General features: G+C 42.6%; 1 protein-coding gene across 1 annotated transcript in view; it reads right to left on the bottom strand.

Annotated features, from left to right (window-relative positions):
* The window catches only part of OTOL1 (otolin 1), a 32,676-nt gene extending 17,265 nt beyond the window's left edge, over nt 1-15,411 (bottom strand). Inside the window, exons 1-3 of the mRNA XM_053387472.1 lie at nt 15,344-15,411; nt 12,320-12,907; nt 8,208-9,095 (exon numbers count right to left, since the gene is read on the bottom strand). Of these exons, the coding sequence (XP_053243447.1) occupies nt 8,208-9,095; nt 12,320-12,905 (1,474 nt within the window). The 5' untranslated portion in view covers nt 12,906-12,907; nt 15,344-15,411. The remainder of the gene's footprint in view (nt 1-8,207; nt 9,096-12,319; nt 12,908-15,343) is intronic.
* Between the last annotated feature and the right edge of the window lie 2,596 nt (nt 15,412-18,007).

The following is an 18,007-nucleotide window of genomic DNA, read 5'->3' as shown; positions in this document are numbered from 1 at the left end:
ATAGATAGATAGATAGATAGATGATAGATAGATAGATAGATAGATAGATAGATAGATAGATAGATGATAGATAGATAGATGATAGATAGATGATAGATAGATAGATAGATGATAGATAGATAGATAGATAGATAGATAGATAGATGATAGATGATAGATAGATGATAGAGGCATTTGAAGAAAAACAGAGCCCATTCCATGTTTATCTGGAAGTATAACTTTGTTCCATGGGGCACATGGCTGGGATTATTTATTTACTTTATTTTTTATGTTACTTTTAAAAATTCGGTTTACATACTGTTACATAATCATCAATAAACCTCTGAGGGTTACCTAGAATATAAAATTTTTCATTAAAAAAGAATACTCATAAGGTCAACCATAAAAAGAAGTTAACCTAAAATATATCAGAATGCAAGTTTTTACAAAACATCTGTATATGCGAATAAAGCTGCATGTTGAAATTGGAGTTATGGCAGGATTGTAGACTTCATCATCACACATAAGTCCAATTTAATAAATGGAGCTTAAGGTACTTGCAGTTTATTTGTACCACTAAGACTGCAATCTTAACCCCACTTAGTCGGGAGTAAAACCCATTTGCAGTGGTACCTCGGGTTAAGTACTTTATTCGTTCCGGAGGTCCGTTCTTAAACTGAAACTGTTCTTAACCTGAAGCACCACTTTAGCTAATGGGGCCTCCTGCTGCTGCCGCGCCACCGGAGCACAATTTCTGTTCTCATCCTGAAGCAAAGTTCTTAACCCGAGGTACTATTTCCAGGTTAGCGGAGTCTGTAACCTGAAGCGTCTGTAACCTGACTTGCTGTTGAAATGGAATACACAGGATGAGATGGTTAAATCAGCTATGATTAAATGGGCACAAGACATTGGTCATAACATTATGTTTGCTGACTGGGAACAGTTATGGACCACCGGTATAAAGTTCACGGCATGTAATGCCTTAAGAGAGAACATTATGAAAATGATTTATAGGTGGTACATGACCCCAGTCAAGCTTGCAAAAATTTATCACATGCCCGATAAAAAATGTTGGAAATGTAAGGAAACTGAAGGTACTTTCTACCACCTTTGGTGGACGTGCCCAAGGATCAAGGTATTCTGGGAAATGATTTATAATGAAATGAAAAAGGTGCTTAAATGCACGTTCGTGAAGAAACCAGAAGCCTTCCTCCTGGGCATGGTAGGCCAATTGGTGTCAAGGAAAGATAGGACGTTTTTTATGTACGCTACAACAGCAGCAAGAGTATTATTAGCGAAGTATTGGAAGACACAAGAACTACCCACACTGGAAGAATGGCAGACTAAGGTAATAGACTATATGGGACTGGCTGAGATGACCGGCAGAATCCGTGACCAAGGGAAAGAGACGGTGGAAGAGGACTGGAAGAAGTTTAAAATCTATCTTAAGAACTGTTGTAAAATTAATGAATGCTAAAATGTTTTTGGGTAATGCAAAATAGAATTGCAGCGATTAGCAATTGGATATGAGAAATAAGACCTAAAGAAAGTATTATATTGATATTAGGGGATGCTGAAAAGATTGTCAACAGGGATGCAGAAAGGGGAGGTATGGGGAAGTCGCTGAAAGAAGGCTTAAGAAATGAAAGGTTAAGAAATTATACGTGTTTGTATGTTTGTTTGTTTTGTACTGTGTTGTATTGTCTTATATTATGTGTGGAAAAAACCAATAAAAAAAAATTAAAAAAAAATGAAGCGTCTGTAACCTGAAGTGTATGTAACCCGAAGTACCACTGTAATTCATTTTGGATTTACCCCTGAGTAGCTATGGTTAGGATTGCACCATAAGACTTACTTGGAAGTCCTACTGAGCAAAGTTACCCTGGCTGACTACTATTCCCCCCTTTCTTCTTTTTCCATCGCTGCCTTCACCTTGTTATATCCTTGTTATATATTTCCCCCCAACTCAGCTTTAATATATATTTTTATTATTATTATTATTATTATTATTACTCTCTAATAAAATTGGATAGTTCATGTTTTCAGAAGTGTCTATAAAGAAAAACCTTAACAAAACGTTTGCTTGCTCTAGTTCTTTCTCTTTTGCTCTCAGGTCCTCCATCTTGAACTTTCGTCCAGGAAAAAGTCTTCACCCTCGTTTCACACGTAATTGGTTTCATGAATCAAACTCTACTGACAGCGACAGTTGAAGCCCAAAACGTTTGTTGTAAAAAGCCCTCCTTCAAAAGAGTGAAACGTTTTGTTATTTATCTCCTACCTTATTTATGAATATTCCTCTAATCGGGACTTCTCACCCTGCATAGTACATCGAAGGAGCCAATCTTATTCTCTGGTAGGTTGCAATCTATTTTATTTCTTTAATTACTTTAATCATAGCCAATGAGAGGATGCGGTAGACAGGGAAGAACGGGGATTGGCGACTTCTCTAGAAAGTCAACAGCATGACACTGAAATTGGAGTAAATGCAAATTCAATGCCAACTGCGGGTCAGGAGTCGGTTTTTCAGCTGGTTCTTTGTTCTTTGGGCACTTGCTACTTACCTTTAGAGACAATAGAGTTTTCCTCTAATAGCTACATTGAAAGCAGTTGCTAGCAACTAGACGGTGGGGGGGGTTGTCAATTTAGAAAGTTATTTACAGCATATGATGTGTCTACCTTCATAACAATGCTATAAAGTAGCCTCTGTTATAAACATCTCACAGACAGACAGCTGAGGCACCCAAGATGGCAACTTGTAAAGTTATTTGTGGTGTGCAATGAGTCCACCTTCACTGCAATGCTGTAAAGTCACTTCTGTTATAGTCATCTTGCATCCCCCCAACATTTTGGGAGGGCAATTCGGGGAATCCCCACCCCCCTGCTGTCCCCCCCCCCGTTCCTCGCCCCCTCCCTGCCACCGTCTTTGGGTCCTTCGCTCTGGCGCAACCACCTCAGGGGAGCAAAATTAGGACATTTGGGATTGGGAACAGAAGCCTCGTGGCTTCTGCCAATCCATGATGTCCCAGGTAAATTGGGACACTTAAGGGGTCTGAGACCAGCCCACCTTTATCATCCTCACAGATAGCATTAACCTGCTTAAGACACTTGCATTCTATTTGCTTGCCTTCCATTTCACCTGGAAAACTTCCAAATAAGGATAACGGTAGAAATATACACTTGTCAATTTTCTCTCATCAGCTGATGCAGGAGCAAAACCAGTTGTCAACTCCAGTGTGTTCAGGGGTGTAGACGTGCAATAACATCACTGTTGCTACACTCCGAGCTAAACACACATTTGCTGGCACAGTAAGTTTTAGGACTAGGCTATTAATCATCATGGCCTCATAGTCAGCGTAGCTTGTCAAAAATATGTGGGATTGGTGGCCTTCCATTGGCACCCACTTAGGAACTCCTGACCCAGAGCTCCTGAGGTCAAGATTTATGGGGGGAAGTGGAAAGCTGAGCAGATTCCAGGCCTCTTCGGAGCAAAACGCCTCACTCCTGTCGGTCTTTGTCAGTGAGTGTGTCTGCTAGGCTGCTTAAGAAGAAGAGTTTGGATTTGATATCCCGCTTTATCACTACCTAAAGGAGTCTCAAAGTGGCTCACAATCTCCTTTCCCTTCCTCCCCCACAACAAACACTCTGTGAGGTGAGTGGGGCTGAGAGACTTCAGAGAAGTGAGACTGGCCCAAGGTCACCCAGCTGCTGCATGTGGAGGAGCGAGGAAGCGAACCTGGTTCACCAGATTACAAGTCCACCACTCTTAACCTCTACACCACACTGGCTCTCTTAACTGATGGTTAAACAAATCTTCACCAGTGCACAAGAACTCTGGGCGCCATGAGAGTGACATGCTCAAGGGAGAAAGGGAAAGATGCAGCACACAAGTCAAAATACAAATGTATTTATTTAAAACATTTATAAGCCAACTTTTTTTTCAAGTGGTGCGTTACATAAGACCAGTAAAACAGCAATATAAAAGCAAGGATTCAAGGAATTAATATGGATTTTTTTAAAAAACAGGGCCCAAATCTTATGGGTCAGAGGATTTATTTATTGCATTTGTATCCTACCTTTTGGACCAAGGAGCTCAATATGGCACATATAGTTGCCCCCCTCCTCATTTAATGCCCACAACAACCCTATGAGGTAGGTTAGGCTGAGAGGCAGTGACTGGTCCAACATCACTCAGTGAGCTTCATGGCCAAGTAAGGTTTGAACCTCCATATTCCAGGTTCTAGCCCACCAACGCTCTAACCACAATACTACACTGTCTCTCGAGGAAAGCCTAGGCAAAAAAAAGGTGTCTACAAGACACATGAAGCAACTGATGGCTGCTGCTGCTTCATGCATAAGAGAAGGAAGTACATTCCCTAGTACAGGGTCAATAGCAGGAAATACCCATTTTGGGGTTGTTGTCCTGTGGTAGGTACCACAAGTGGAATTTCCCCAGGTGATTAAGTGATCTTATAGGTCTATATAGGGGCAGGTGGTCCTTTAAGATAACCTGGTCCTGAGCTGTTCAGGGCTTTATATGTTAACAGCTAAACCATTTGTTTGTTTGTTTTTAAAACTTCCTATTTAGGACTTCCAGAAGCTGAGCATGGCTAAATATTATGAGGCTGTGTATGCCCATCTAGGGATGTGGGTGGCGCTGTGGGTTAAACCACAGAGCCTAGGACTTGCCGATCAGAAGGTTGGCGGATCGAATCCCCGATCAGAAGCGGCTTAGTCATGCTGGCCACATGACCCAGAAGCTGTACGCCAGCTCCCTCGGCCAATAAAGCAAGATGAGCGCCGCAACCCCAGAGACGGTCACGACTGGACCTAATGGTCAGGGGTCCCTTTACCTTTACCTTTATGCCCATCTACTTTGCATCCAGCATGCTCCCACCACTGGTTTGGGAAATGGTGTACACAAGGCATTAGCTACAATCCATATCTATCCTGTCATTTCTTGTGGAATACTGCATTTTTGTTACATTCCCCCCCTCCCCCAAACTAGCTTCAATCTGAATTCAGAAAAAGAAGGACCTAGCTGGTAGGTAATGTTTGAACAACCAGCTTTTAGGACAAAGTCTAAGCTCCTGCCACAATGAACTGCTGGTGATGCATGGGCAAGAATCTCCCTTTAATGGCTATAGAGTTTAAAATGTTTCTAATTACACTCTATTGTAAGTAGCAATAAACAGTATGAAACCAATAAAGTGCATATTGCCTTTCATTTATTGTTCAGGGTGATAAATCTACTGCATTACGAGAGGGGTGAATCTTTTTTTTTTTTTTTTTTTTTTTGCTAATAGCTTTGCATCCAAAAATTGGAAAGAAAATGAAATATAATAACAGACGCAAAAACTGCAATGTTGTTACAAAAGGGCAATTTGCACTGGCAATTTGGAAGGAAATTGCTTGCTTGGGTTCAATCAATTGCATCTTAATTATGATGCACACACTTTGAATCAAAAAGTTTACATTTTACTTGTGCATCAGCAAAGTTACCCACCGCTTTTAAGAACAACATCTCGATTTCATTCCTTGACTGGCATCATTTTTCTGAACAATATTGTTTATCTGAATTGCTTTATGGTGTGAATATCTAAAAGAAGGGGATGTCTATAATTATGTCCAGTCCTGGAAAGCTATGAAGTGCAATCTATTTTAAATAGCAGATCAAGCTGCTGATATTTTTCTTTTCTCCCCTCCCTTTTTTTTCATTTAAAGTAAGAAAGTTCAAGACAGTACAACATTCATCTCTCCTTTTTCAAACGACTTACTTTTGCCTGCAATACTCAAAATGCTTCTGCTCCCTTGATCTTAATTAAAGCTGCCTGAAAAGACTGCTGAAGGAATCACTGAATCTGGCTTTTTTTAAAAAAAGAAAAAATGTTATTAGGATTTGTTGTCTCGTTTTTTATTATTTTATTGATAGAATTATGATTTATGCATTGTGACCTACCCTGGGAGCCTTTTTAAACTGAAAGGTAGCATTGAAATCACTTGACCATGATGCCTGCATTGCAGGAGTTTGGACTAGATGATTCTTTGGGTCCCGCCCAATTGTACAATTCTGAGTGTGCAGGGGGCAAACCTATTAACTACAAAGCATTGTCAAAACAATCCTATGTATCAGGCTGGGCAATCTGGGGTCCTTGGGCTGCACGAGGCCCAATATGAAAAGTCATCTTCAAGCAATTAGTTCAGATCATATTCCTTCCATGTGCAGCCCTCCAGATGTGGTTGGATTTTAACTTCCATTGATCTGATGTGTAGAGATCTATTCCTATTCTAATTAATTCAAGAGGGTTCTGGAAGCTTCTCTGTGTGAAAGAAACTGGTGCAAGCTGGAAGTTTCTGGCTGACATGTAAGTTTCTATTCTGCCTAGAAACAAGCAGAAGGTTCATAATGTTTGGGTTATTCCTTCAGAGAAGCTGAGTACAGCTGGCTTAAACTGGTTCCGTTATCTCTTTCTGTCAAGGTCATGCTGACTATAATAATAAAGCCAGAAGGAGCGTGGGTTTTCTTTCTTTCTATCTCTCTTTCCTTCTGGCGTGGTGTTCTGTATATAGTATGCTTAGTGTTAAAGTTTTAGTCTTATTATAAGTCATTGTAAGTTTAAATTAAGTCTGCTGCAACTGGATTTCTTATGGACAGTGCCAATCCTGAATGTATTGGATTTGTGACCATTTGCCTTCAGTAGCAGTAAAGCTCTGCTGGATGAAATATTCATTGCCTCTGGTCTATTTTCAGGAATCCTGCAACGTGTTTAAGTTTTTACTCTGCTGACTATACGGTAGAATCTGCTCTGGATCAATATGAATAGAATTCATGTAACCATCAGCCCCAGGCAACATGGCCAATGGTTGGAGATGATGTACTTTATTCGGTCACAGATCAGCATAAGCAAAACATCTAAATAAATAGCATAACAGTATGAATCTAAGCGAATAATTATTAAATAAATGGAGCAAGAACCAACCGTAGATGAAAACGTATACATAGAATATTTGATTAAGCATAAAAAATGGGTGAATAAAAACTTACAAGAAGAATGAAAAAAGACCATTTAAAACAGCTATATGGGGTGGGGCTTCAATGATACAGATCTAACAATATGAGCCTTCATTTTAGGACTGATTTGTAGCATAGACCATCCTTCAACGAGTATCTATTATGGCAGCGCAGGATCTGGCAACTGAATATGTGACTTCTGGGCTTCCATCCTGTAGTAATAGGGAGATGTTGTCTTGTTCTGAACGCCCTGGAAATTTATATAGGATGGGCTGGATAAACCTGACTCGAATGTCTATATAATACTGGCAATGAAGAAGGGCATGGTCCGTTGTTTCCTGCTGCCCAGAGCCAAATGGGCATTTCCTCTCCTCGTAAGGTATCTTCCTATAACAGCCTTCCTGAATTGCTGAAGGGAGGGCCTGACAACAGGCCAAGGTGAAAGCCTTTCGCTGTTTTGGTATTTCGAGATTAGCTATGTATGGTATTTGGGAAATCAAGTATCTTCTAGTTTCACTAATTAGAAATTTTGGGGACCTGGCTAGGTCTACCTGTCGTTCAGTATCTACCACTCACTGTTTAATGTTGTTTTTTGCTTGTTCATACCCCATGTCAAGTAAGAACTGTGGATTAAATCCTAAAGTTATTATATTTTCCACTGCTTGTCTCCATGTTGTTTGAAAATTGTCTTTAATGGTCAAGGAAGCAAGGCCGCTCGGAAGGCTAGTCTCAGCCAGTAATTAAGAGTGGCAGTCCCCAGCTCTAATCCAAGCAATTAACAATGATACCACACTGACTCTCATTGATGAAATGCTGCTTCATAATAATAATAAAAATAACAAAATAAAAACACAGTAATTTTAGAACTGACAATAAGCCACTGTCAAAGCAAGAGTGAAGAAGTTTAACCTTAAAATCACCCTTTAGGGAACAGTTTAATCAAATATCATGAGAGCTAGAAACCTAGTGTAAAATCTCACAAGTCTATTAGAGTTTCTGGTTTTAGGCCTCTAGAAAGTTCTGCATGTGCTAATCTAATGGTAAAGCTGGAAGAACCTGCCACCACTGTTCTACAGCTTAGTACGCTATCAATAAATCTGAAACTGTGAAATTGAGAAAAATGTGAAAACATTAGGTATGCTATGTGATCCAAGACACAAAGCTGTCAGGTGTGGGATGCTTATTCCCAACCCTATATGTAATAATGTTACATTTCATTAATCAGGGTATAACAGAAACCCTGAAAATACAGAATCAGTGGTTTCATCAGCCACCAGCCCATTTTGAGAGCCATTCAAAATCTGAAGCCAAATCTCATCATCTTCAGAGAGGTGAACCAGCATTGATCCAGAGACCTGGGAAATGCTCTGCGGAGGCTGCCTTACGCTTGACACCTGCATAAGTCTTTCACCGTTATGGAAGAGCGCCGCCCTCAGCGCCTTGCCAGAAACACTCAGGTGATAACTGAAAGAATAGACTCCTCCAGTGTTGGCAGTAAATATGCCTGATTCCTCATGATATGCTTCATTTTCATTCAGGAAAACCTTTTCAAATCTCACTGGGGATCCTGGCAATGGGAAGCTTCTCCTTTTCTGAAGGCCAGCTGAAAAGGCTACAGGTTCAACCGACCTGCAGTCCCCCTTCTGGCCCTTTTCACCTCTTCGGCCTGGAAGTCCAGTTAGCCCTTCTCTCCCAGGGGCACCGACTGTTCCCTGCATCCCTGCATCTCCTTTTAAACCAGGAGCTCCTTGAATTCCTGGTGGCCCTCCTGGTCCTATCTCCCCCTTCTCACCTGCTATGCCTCTTTCTCCTTTCTCCCCAGGGTCACCTTTCTGTCCAGTGTCACCTTTTGGGCCTGGTTCTCCATGTTCCCCTGCGTCTCCCTTTGGCCCCGGAATTCCTATGGGGCCAGGGCTCCCAACCTCACCTTTGTCACCTCTTGGAAAAGAAAAATCAGTAGAGCCACCATATTGTTCTGCCTGATGAGGGGACACTGGTCTACCTACAGCAGCCCTGGATCTGGAATCCCCCCTTTGCGCTGTTCTGCCTTGTCCGACGTCTACCAAAGACCGCAGTTCTCCTCTTCTCCTAGCAAGTCTCAGCACACCTGGAAGGAAACAGGAGCAGATCTTTATCCACTGTCATATAAACTGAGAAAAATTCCCAATCAAAACATATAGCAAAATTGTACTAAGTTGAAGTATAAACAGTAACATGCTTATACACACACAGGACCAAACGAATCTTGACTAGCATCACTGCAGGTCCTCATTCATGTTCCAGTTTCTCCTCTGTAAAACATGCAGCTATAGGGGAGGGGGCACTTCAGTGGACGTGCTTTGTATACAGAAGGTCTCAGACTCAATCCTTGCATCTTTCCTTTAAAAATTCTGGGGAATGTCGCTGCATGAGACCCTGTGAAGCTATTGCCACTTCACAGTAGACAGATTTGGGCCTGATGGACAAATGGTCTTACATGGTGCAAGGCAACTGTCTGTGTTCCATGGGGGCAAGAAACAAGACAACAAAATCTATTACAGTGGTATCTCGGGTTAAGTACTTAATTCGTTCCTGAGGTCTGTTCTTAACCTGAAACTGTTCTTAACCTGAAGCACCACTTTAGCTAATGGGGCCTGCTGCTGCTGCTGTGCCACCGGAGCATGATTTCTGTTCTCATCCTGAAGCAAAGTTCTTAACCTGAAGCACTATTTCTGGGTTAGCGAAGTCTGTAACCTGAAGCGTATGTAACCCGAGGTACCACTGTACTATAGACCTGTCAGTAGGGTTGGTCCTGTACCTGCAGCCTAATGCAGCAAAATGCAGTTCTTTGATCTACACCAACACTATTCAAGGAGGAGCAACAACAAATAGTACTGCTACATTGCTATATAACTGAAATGCTATAACCCAGCCCTTAACTGAACAACTTCTGCCCAGTGTGTTCTACCTTCACCAGCCTATGAGTAACCCTTACATATTGTTTTGTGATGGGTGCTTAAATCTAACACCCAAAAGGTCCAAGAAACAGCTTTGAATTTTACAGTTAAATGTATGCATGAAAAGATGGTATCAGCATCATGGTAACTATCATCATACTTTGGGTCAATGACTGTAACCATAGGAGTCCCTGAGATCATATTTAAAGAATCATTAAAATGTACTCATTTATATGATACTCTGGTGTGTCTCCAAATGAGCCATTACAGCTCCGTGTGGTGAATTATGCACCCCTCTAGAAAGGATTGTGCTTTTCTCAATTACTGCACAGAAGGTGCCGAACACATTCATATTCCACACTGAACTGAGCACCACCAACACTTCTGAAACATAATGGTTAATGCCAGGACATGAATCCCCTGGCATTTTCACATGAGGCTGAAACCACCTTTGAATATATCTTGTGCTGTGTGTGTTAATGGTAGGGATGCAATACAATTAAGAACATTTTAATCGATTAATCGTTAGGTTAAATGTGCCTACACTTACATATGGGTCTAACCAATAGTTCTGATTTTGTATCGCAACAGAAATCATCTTAAAATATACAATCTTCCCTAGGTAAGGGAATGGGATTTGTTTAAATGAAGCTTGCAGTCTGCAGTTTCATAAGCATTTCCAAAAAGGTGTGCTGGTTTAATAATATATTAAAAGTTTTTTAAAGCAATTAGTCTGGTGGATTAATCAATTAAACACCACAGCCACAGTTCATAGCATTCATGCAGAAGCAACAACAAAAAAAGAGTATTTGCAGTCCTCATGAACATTCTGCCCAGTGTAGATCAAAGAGCTGCTTTAAGCTGCATGTGGGAAGCTTAAACCCCCACCATGCTTTACTAGCTGGGCTGTAGCTCAGTGGAAAAACTCATGCATTGCATGCACACACAAGGTCCCAGTTTCAATCCCCAGTGTCTCCAGGTAGGGCTAGGAAACACTCTTGGTTCAAAACCCTGCAGAGCCTACTGAGGTGGATGGACCAATGGTCTGACTCAGGTCCCATCTGTACAATACATTTAAAATAGTGTCTTGTCCCTTTAAAGAACTCCCTGAATCCTGGGGAGTGTAGTTTGTTAAGGATGTTAAGAGTTCTTGGGAGACCCCTATTCTCTTCCACTCACAGAGCTCTGATTCTCAGAGTGGTATAACAAACAATGGTTCTTCCCAGGGAACTCTGTGGAGCTCTGTGAGGGGAATCGGGGCTTCTGAACAGCTCTTAGCACCCTTAATAAACTACAGTTCCCATGATTCTTTGGGGGAAACGCCATGACTGTTTAAAGTGGTAAGATACTGTTTTAAATGTATAGCACAAATGGGGCCTTAAGCCTTGGCCTAACACTGAAGATCCAGAATGCTGGAGTTCCCAGGAACTCTTCCCACATTGACATTAGTCAAGAATCTCTTGCATGTCTGCCACGGAAACCCTGTGGGTTGCAGAGGAGTCTGGGAAATGTTTTAGGCAGCACACACATACAAAGTGCATGAAGAACATTGGCCATTCCTGGTGGGCCTCATTACTGCTCTGCATATACCCAGGGCTGTTTGTTTGTTTGTTTGTTTGTTTGTTTGTTTGTTTGTTTGTTTGTTGCAGCCAGAACTCTCTGGAACTCAGTTCTGGCACCTCTCAGGTGGGTGCCATTGCCATTCTGAGCGAACAAGGGGGTGTTCGTGGTGAGTTCCAGGACCTCTTTTTCCTAGAAAAACAACACTGCCCCAGATTGCTGCAGCTGAACATTTTGTAGTACCATCAATAGTGGAGGGCAAGCTTTCCTGAACAGGAACTTGGCAGTTGTTACTGAGGTTCCTTATTGAGGAAGCCTTGCTAAGATTACAAGGAGCCCTGGGATTTCCCAGAACGCTGTTTGAAATCCACTCATTTATCTCAGTCACCTCACGCTGTAGTTACATCTGTCCAAGTCACGCTGCTTCATTGCAGGTGCACCACGGGTTCAGCAGAGTCTTGGGGCTTATTATAAAATTGCAGATGGTCTGCTACCAAATACTACCAGATTATGAGAAGGAGAACATGGGTGTTATGGGTCAGGCAGCTCTGCTGGCGTTTGGTGCTCTGCACACCGGCAAGTTTGTGTGCGAGCCACGAGGGACACAATTTGTCCATTTACCCGCCGCCGAGTATCTCTTTACTTCATTGCACAGAGCATTTGGATTTGGGGGGATTTTCAGTATGATACTGATCCGGTTGTTTTTAATTAGAAAATAAATGAATGGAGTTCAGTTTTGTTTTTTGTTTTTGTTTTTAAAAAAGGAAAAGAAAGAAAAAGATTTTGGCAACCTGAAGGCATTAAGCGATACAATTACCCGCATTCTCTTTTTCACCTTGGTCTCTCTTTTGTCCTTCGGCTCCTGGAATTTTACAGAAGCAGTGTTGCTGAGTATCGGTGCTGTTTCCCTTTGGTGCATTTGAGAAGGCAGGATCTACGCGGTCGCCAACTGCAAGGCCTTTGTTAGTCGCAGAAAATGGAACCAGGCGGGTAGTACGGTTTTCCTCCCTGGAAACACCCATAACCGGGGAGGTATGCTCTGTGTTTGGAGCAGTGAACAATTCCAGGGCCACCTGTTGTCTGGATCCAATGGCACTGGTGGTTGTGGTGGTGGCCCCTGGTTCCAGAAAGTTCTTCTTGCTTCCACCCACCCCGTTAAAGAAAGAGGTTGCCGCAGGTGTCACAGCGATCTGGGAACTCGCTCGACTCCCACCATCTGTGACCAGATCAATTACATTGGTCTCTGGGTCCTGATCAGGGGGAACAGTGAAGGCTTGTTTAGGGTCTTCAGTTTCAGCGACACTGCTGAGTGACTCCATTGTGAAGAGAGGGTAGGGAGAAAAGCTGACGATGGCTGTTGTCCTCGCGGGGCTCCAGAGGGCGCTGGAGAGCAGAGCTTGGATCAGGAGTATGGGAATCATGTCTGAAAAGGCGCAAATATATACATAAATACTGAAATGAACATGACTGAAATGAATTAATATTATAAACCACAGTTGGGAGGAGGGCAGTCATGTTGTTTTGCCGGGATTGTGTTGATTATGCCGATTCACAGGGCTCATGTTGTGTTAAACTTTAACAGCCTCAGACCATCAAGAACAAGGGTAGCATGATGTTCAGGATGCCAAACTTGGACCAGAGATGTCATGGTTCTAACTCAGGGGTAGAAAGACCAGAACATCTGCCTTGCATGCAGACGGTCCCAAGTTCCCAAGTTCAATTCCTATGCATCTCTGTGTAGGGCTGAGGATGTTTCCTGTCTCAAACCCTCGAGGGCCACTGCCAGTCAAAGCAGACAGTGCTGAACTTGATGGACCAATGGCCTGACTTGGTGTAAGGTGCCTTTCTATGTTCCAGGGTAACTCCTGCTCAGCCATGGAAGGTCACTGGGCCACCCTTCTCAGTCTAGTTTGTCTCGCAGGGTGGTTGTGAAGGAGGGAAATTTCTGTGCCTCCCCCTTGAGCAAATTTAAGATGGACTTGGGCTGAGCAGTCCCTGAAATACAGAACAGTCCTCCAGGACATCTTAGAAGGGATAAAGGACTCTCCCTCACCCTTCTGTGCTATATAAAGGGGCTAAAAAAAAAAGGTAAAGGACCCCTGACAGTTAAGTCCAGTCACAGACGACTCTGGGGTTGCAGCGCTCATCTCGCTTTACAGGCCAAGGGAGCCGGCTTTTGTCCGCAGACAGTTTTTCCAAGTCGTGTGGCCAGCATGACTAAGCCGCTTTTGGCACAATGGAACACCGAAACCAGAGCAGCGTACAGAAACATCGTTTACCGTCCCGCCGGAGCAGTACCTATTTATCTACTTGCACTTTTGGGCGTGCTTTCGAACTGCTAGATTGGCAGGAACTGGGACCAAGCAACGGGAGCTCACCCCGTTGCAGGGACTCGACCCGCCGACCTTCTGATAGGTAAGCCCAAGAGGCTCAGTGGTTTAGACCACAGCGCTACCCGTGCTCCAAATCTGAGCATTTTATAGCTATGGGGCAGGGGGGTCACACAGTTTTACATACTGAACCATTCCATATATAAAGTGCAGGGGGGGGGATTTTAAAACACACACAAATTCCCACACCACTCCAATACCCTTCTTCTTCCAGGATAATTATTATAAATTGCTAGGGGCTTGAGCAGGCCAGTTCCTTCTCTCCACCAGCCTTTGGGTTCCTTTTCTGGAAGCATGGGGCACCCTAAAATTCCATTTCTAAGCTGCTTATTTCATTCATTCATTCATTTTATTTATATCCCACCCTCCTTCCAGAAGGAGCCCAGCATGACAGACGCAGCAATGATAAAATATTAAAAATACAACAGCAACAAAACAGTTTAGAAAACTCTAAAACAATTTAAAACAGTCTAGAAACAAGGGGTGCCAACTTGAATAAAATATTGGGGGGGCAGGTAAGCCCTACCCCACATAATCAGTCACGTGATACAGTGGTACCTCGCGTTAAGTACTTAATTCGTTCCAGAGGTCCGTTCTTAACCTGAAACTGTTCTTAACCTGAAGCACCACTTTAGCTAATGGGGCCTCCTGCTGCTGCCGTGCCGCCGGAGCACGATTTCTGTTCTTATCCTGAACCAAAGTTCTTAACCTGAAGCACTATTTCTGGGTTAGTGGAGTGTGTAACCTGAAGCGTATGTAACCTGAAGCATATGTAACCTGAGGTACCACTGTACAGGGCATGCACACCATTTGAATGGCAATGCCTATCAACTGGGGGGGGCTCTAATATTTTATGGGGGGCAAAGGGACCTCGGCCCCTAGGAGTTAGCTCTTACACTAGAAACCACCTAAAACACTCTAAAGACTACATTATCCATGTTACAGCATTATAAACATGCGGCACTAGATGGCGCTACAGAGCACAAAACTTTGTCTATGCATTTTAGATAGAGGATTTTTTCTTCTTTTTTTATAATGATTTTATTTACAACTTGTTTATAGGGGGGGTTCCCTGAGTGTAGATCCAGCCTAGGAAATACTTCTTGTATTGGAAATGTTCTCAATCAGTGATCTCAGGGTTGCTAGGAACAGTGCTTTTCAGCCGTCAAATTCCTGGGTAACCTGGAATGGTTGTTTTTTTTTACATTTCTCCTGAAAGTCAACAATGAGGGAGACAGATGCACCTCACTAGGAAGGGCTTTCCACAAACTGGGAAACTCCACCAAAAAGGCCCTGTCATGGGTTACTGCCAACTACCTAGACTCAATGGACCTTTTGTTTAAACACCAGTCCATCTGACAGCCCACCAACGGTTTGATTGTACAACATGGAAGCAAAATCACTCTTAATTCCTGTAGGGGGGGAATGGTTAGTAAGCACAAGCAGTAAATTCAAGATGGATGGTTTACCTGGAAGGAGTCTTCAGAATACTCAGATGCTTTCTCCACCGCATCCGTGATGCTGAAATGGCAAACTGAGCTGACTTAAATACTAAAACCTCAAACAAAGACCACGTATTTTGTACAATAAAGAAAAGCATGCAGGAGGGGCTAAGCTACTCTTTGGTATAAATAATTGCTTCCTAGAAAAGCCCACAAAATGCACTGTTTTGTTGTATTTTAATAAATAAAACTTGTTCTTAATGACCTCTGTTGTCTGAAAAGATAGGTTAGTTTTCCAAACCGGTGATTGCTTCTCAATACCTGTTATTAAGAGGAATAAGGAGCAACTGTTTCCACAGAACTTCCCTCTTTTTCTCGAAAGAAATTAACTTTTTAAGGATTAGATACAACATTTCCACATGTATTAAAGACCGAAACTAAAGCGTTACATCAAGAATCATTTTTAGCTAACTTTGCTTGGAACTGGTTGCAGCCCTTTGTTTGGGGAGAGGAGGACAGATACAGGGGACCCAATCCAAAGACGTGTCCTAGCATGGTAAAGGATTTTAACCCTTTCTGCTCCCATGCCATTTCACTGCTCAAATTCCCTGCTACCAAAGCCACTACCAAGGCTGTTACTTCTCTTCAATGCTGCTATTCGGAGGTGAATGACAGCTGGGTAGACAGGTTTTGGAAGAAAAACAGCTCAATAGAAGTTCAAATAATAATAATAATAAATCATTCCCCCATCCCGTACAGTTGCACTCTGTATCAGAGGTCCCCTTGGCTAATTTTTTTTCTGGGCACGAACACTAGTTGAAAATGGTTTCAGCCAAAAGTATTGCAAAAAAGGAAAAGAAATGGAGAGGAGGCTGAAAATATAGTCCAGAAGTCATGGCCTAATTATGAGAAGAGCAAGTGATCCCCAGTTTGTTTTATTATTTATTTACTTATTTATTTATTTCATAGAATTTATATACTGCTTGATTGTAAAATAAAATAAAATAAAATAAATGAAGGTGGTTTGCAAAAAAAAAAGATAAGCAATAAAAATGTTTGCAAAAACAAAACATTCAGAAAATTTTGTTGTTGCTGTTTAGTCATTTAGTCGTGTCCGACTCTTCATGACCCTATGGACCAGAGCATGCAAGGCACTCCTGTCTTCCACTGCCTCCCACAGTTTGGTCAAACTCATGCTGGTAGCTTCGAGAACACTGTTCAACCATCTCGTCCTCTGTCGTCCCCTTCTCCTTGTGCCCTCCATCTTTCCCAACATCAGGGTCTCTTCCAGGGAGTCTTCTCTTCTCATGAGGTGGCCAAAGTATTGGAGCCTCAGCTTCACGATCTGTCCTTCCAGTGAGCACTCAGGGCTGATTTCCTTAAGAATGGAGAGGTTTGATCTTCTTGCAGTCCATGGGACTCTCAAATTAAAACCAGCAATAAACTAAAAACACTTTGGGATTCTAGATATCTGGGTAAGCATGTCTAAACAAAAAACATTTTTGGCAGGTGCCAAAAGGAGTTCAGTGAAGGCACCCGTCTGATATCCATTGGCAAGGAGTTCCACAGTGTAGATGCCAAAAAGATCAATTTCTTACAGATGCGGAATGGGTATGATGTGGGACCTGTAGAGTCTGGCTCAGTCCTCTCCCCGCATACACAACAGGGTTTTTCCCCAAATATGCGGAGGGAGAGCCTCAGTATTTGCCACAAGACCCCTGATGTTTACATAATTCAGTGACAACAACAGTACGTCCTAAAATTCTATAATTGCAACAATAGGCAAAAGGAGTACTGTGGATTACCTGGCGGCACCCACAAAAATAGAAAACAAGGAACAACTGCCAATGTCCGAATGAATGAATTCCTTATTTCTCTTTCCCAGCAGCAACTTCTATTGTGATTGCAGGTTTAGCACATTGCAGGTACCTTCTAGTCCACTAGAGAGCAACAGTAGACCATTTTTTTATTCCCTTGTTTGCTTCACATTTTTGGAAAGGCATCTCTTCAGAGGCCCACGCATTTTCTTATATCATTTATTTATTCATTCATTCATTCATCAAAGTGGAGAAAATCGCACTAAAGTGATGGTGAAATTTCGCAGGGACTTTAAAAAACCCAAAAACTATGCGGAAATGTGGAGTATGGGGAAAAGGAGAAACTGAAATTGACAGGTTTGCCCATATCACCACAGTTAATTTATATGTCGCCAGTTCCCCATGGACACTAACACATGCCTCACGATTTTCAGGTGAGACCTTTAAAAGACAACACAGAGCAGGATGCAAGGTATACTGCAATTTCGGTGCTGAGTTCAGTGAAAGCATGAAATGTCAGAAATAGTCAGGCACTTGCACTAAATGCCTCATGTGAATGCCAGGGCCTGCCCCCATCCCCACCCCCAACTAAAATTGACCACGTTTGCCTATCCTTAGGGCTGGTGTACATGTACGTGGATGGCGCTGTGGTCTAAACCCCTGGACCTCTTGGGCTTGCTGATCAGAAGGTCGGCGGTTTGAATCCCCACTATGGGGTGAGCTCCCGTTGCTCTGTCCCAGCTCCTGCCAACCTAGCAGTTCAAAAACACACCAGTATGAGTAGATAAATAGGTACCGCGGTGGCAGGAAGGTAAATGGTGTTCCGTGCGCTCTGGTTTCTGTCACGGTGTTCCGTTGCACCAGAAGCAGTTTA

Source organism: Podarcis raffonei, chromosome 5 (assembly GCF_027172205.1).
Source record: "Podarcis raffonei isolate rPodRaf1 chromosome 5, rPodRaf1.pri, whole genome shotgun sequence".
Taxonomy (NCBI): domain Eukaryota; kingdom Metazoa; phylum Chordata; class Lepidosauria; order Squamata; family Lacertidae; genus Podarcis; species Podarcis raffonei.
This window is presented reverse-complemented; position numbering and strand designations above follow the sequence as displayed.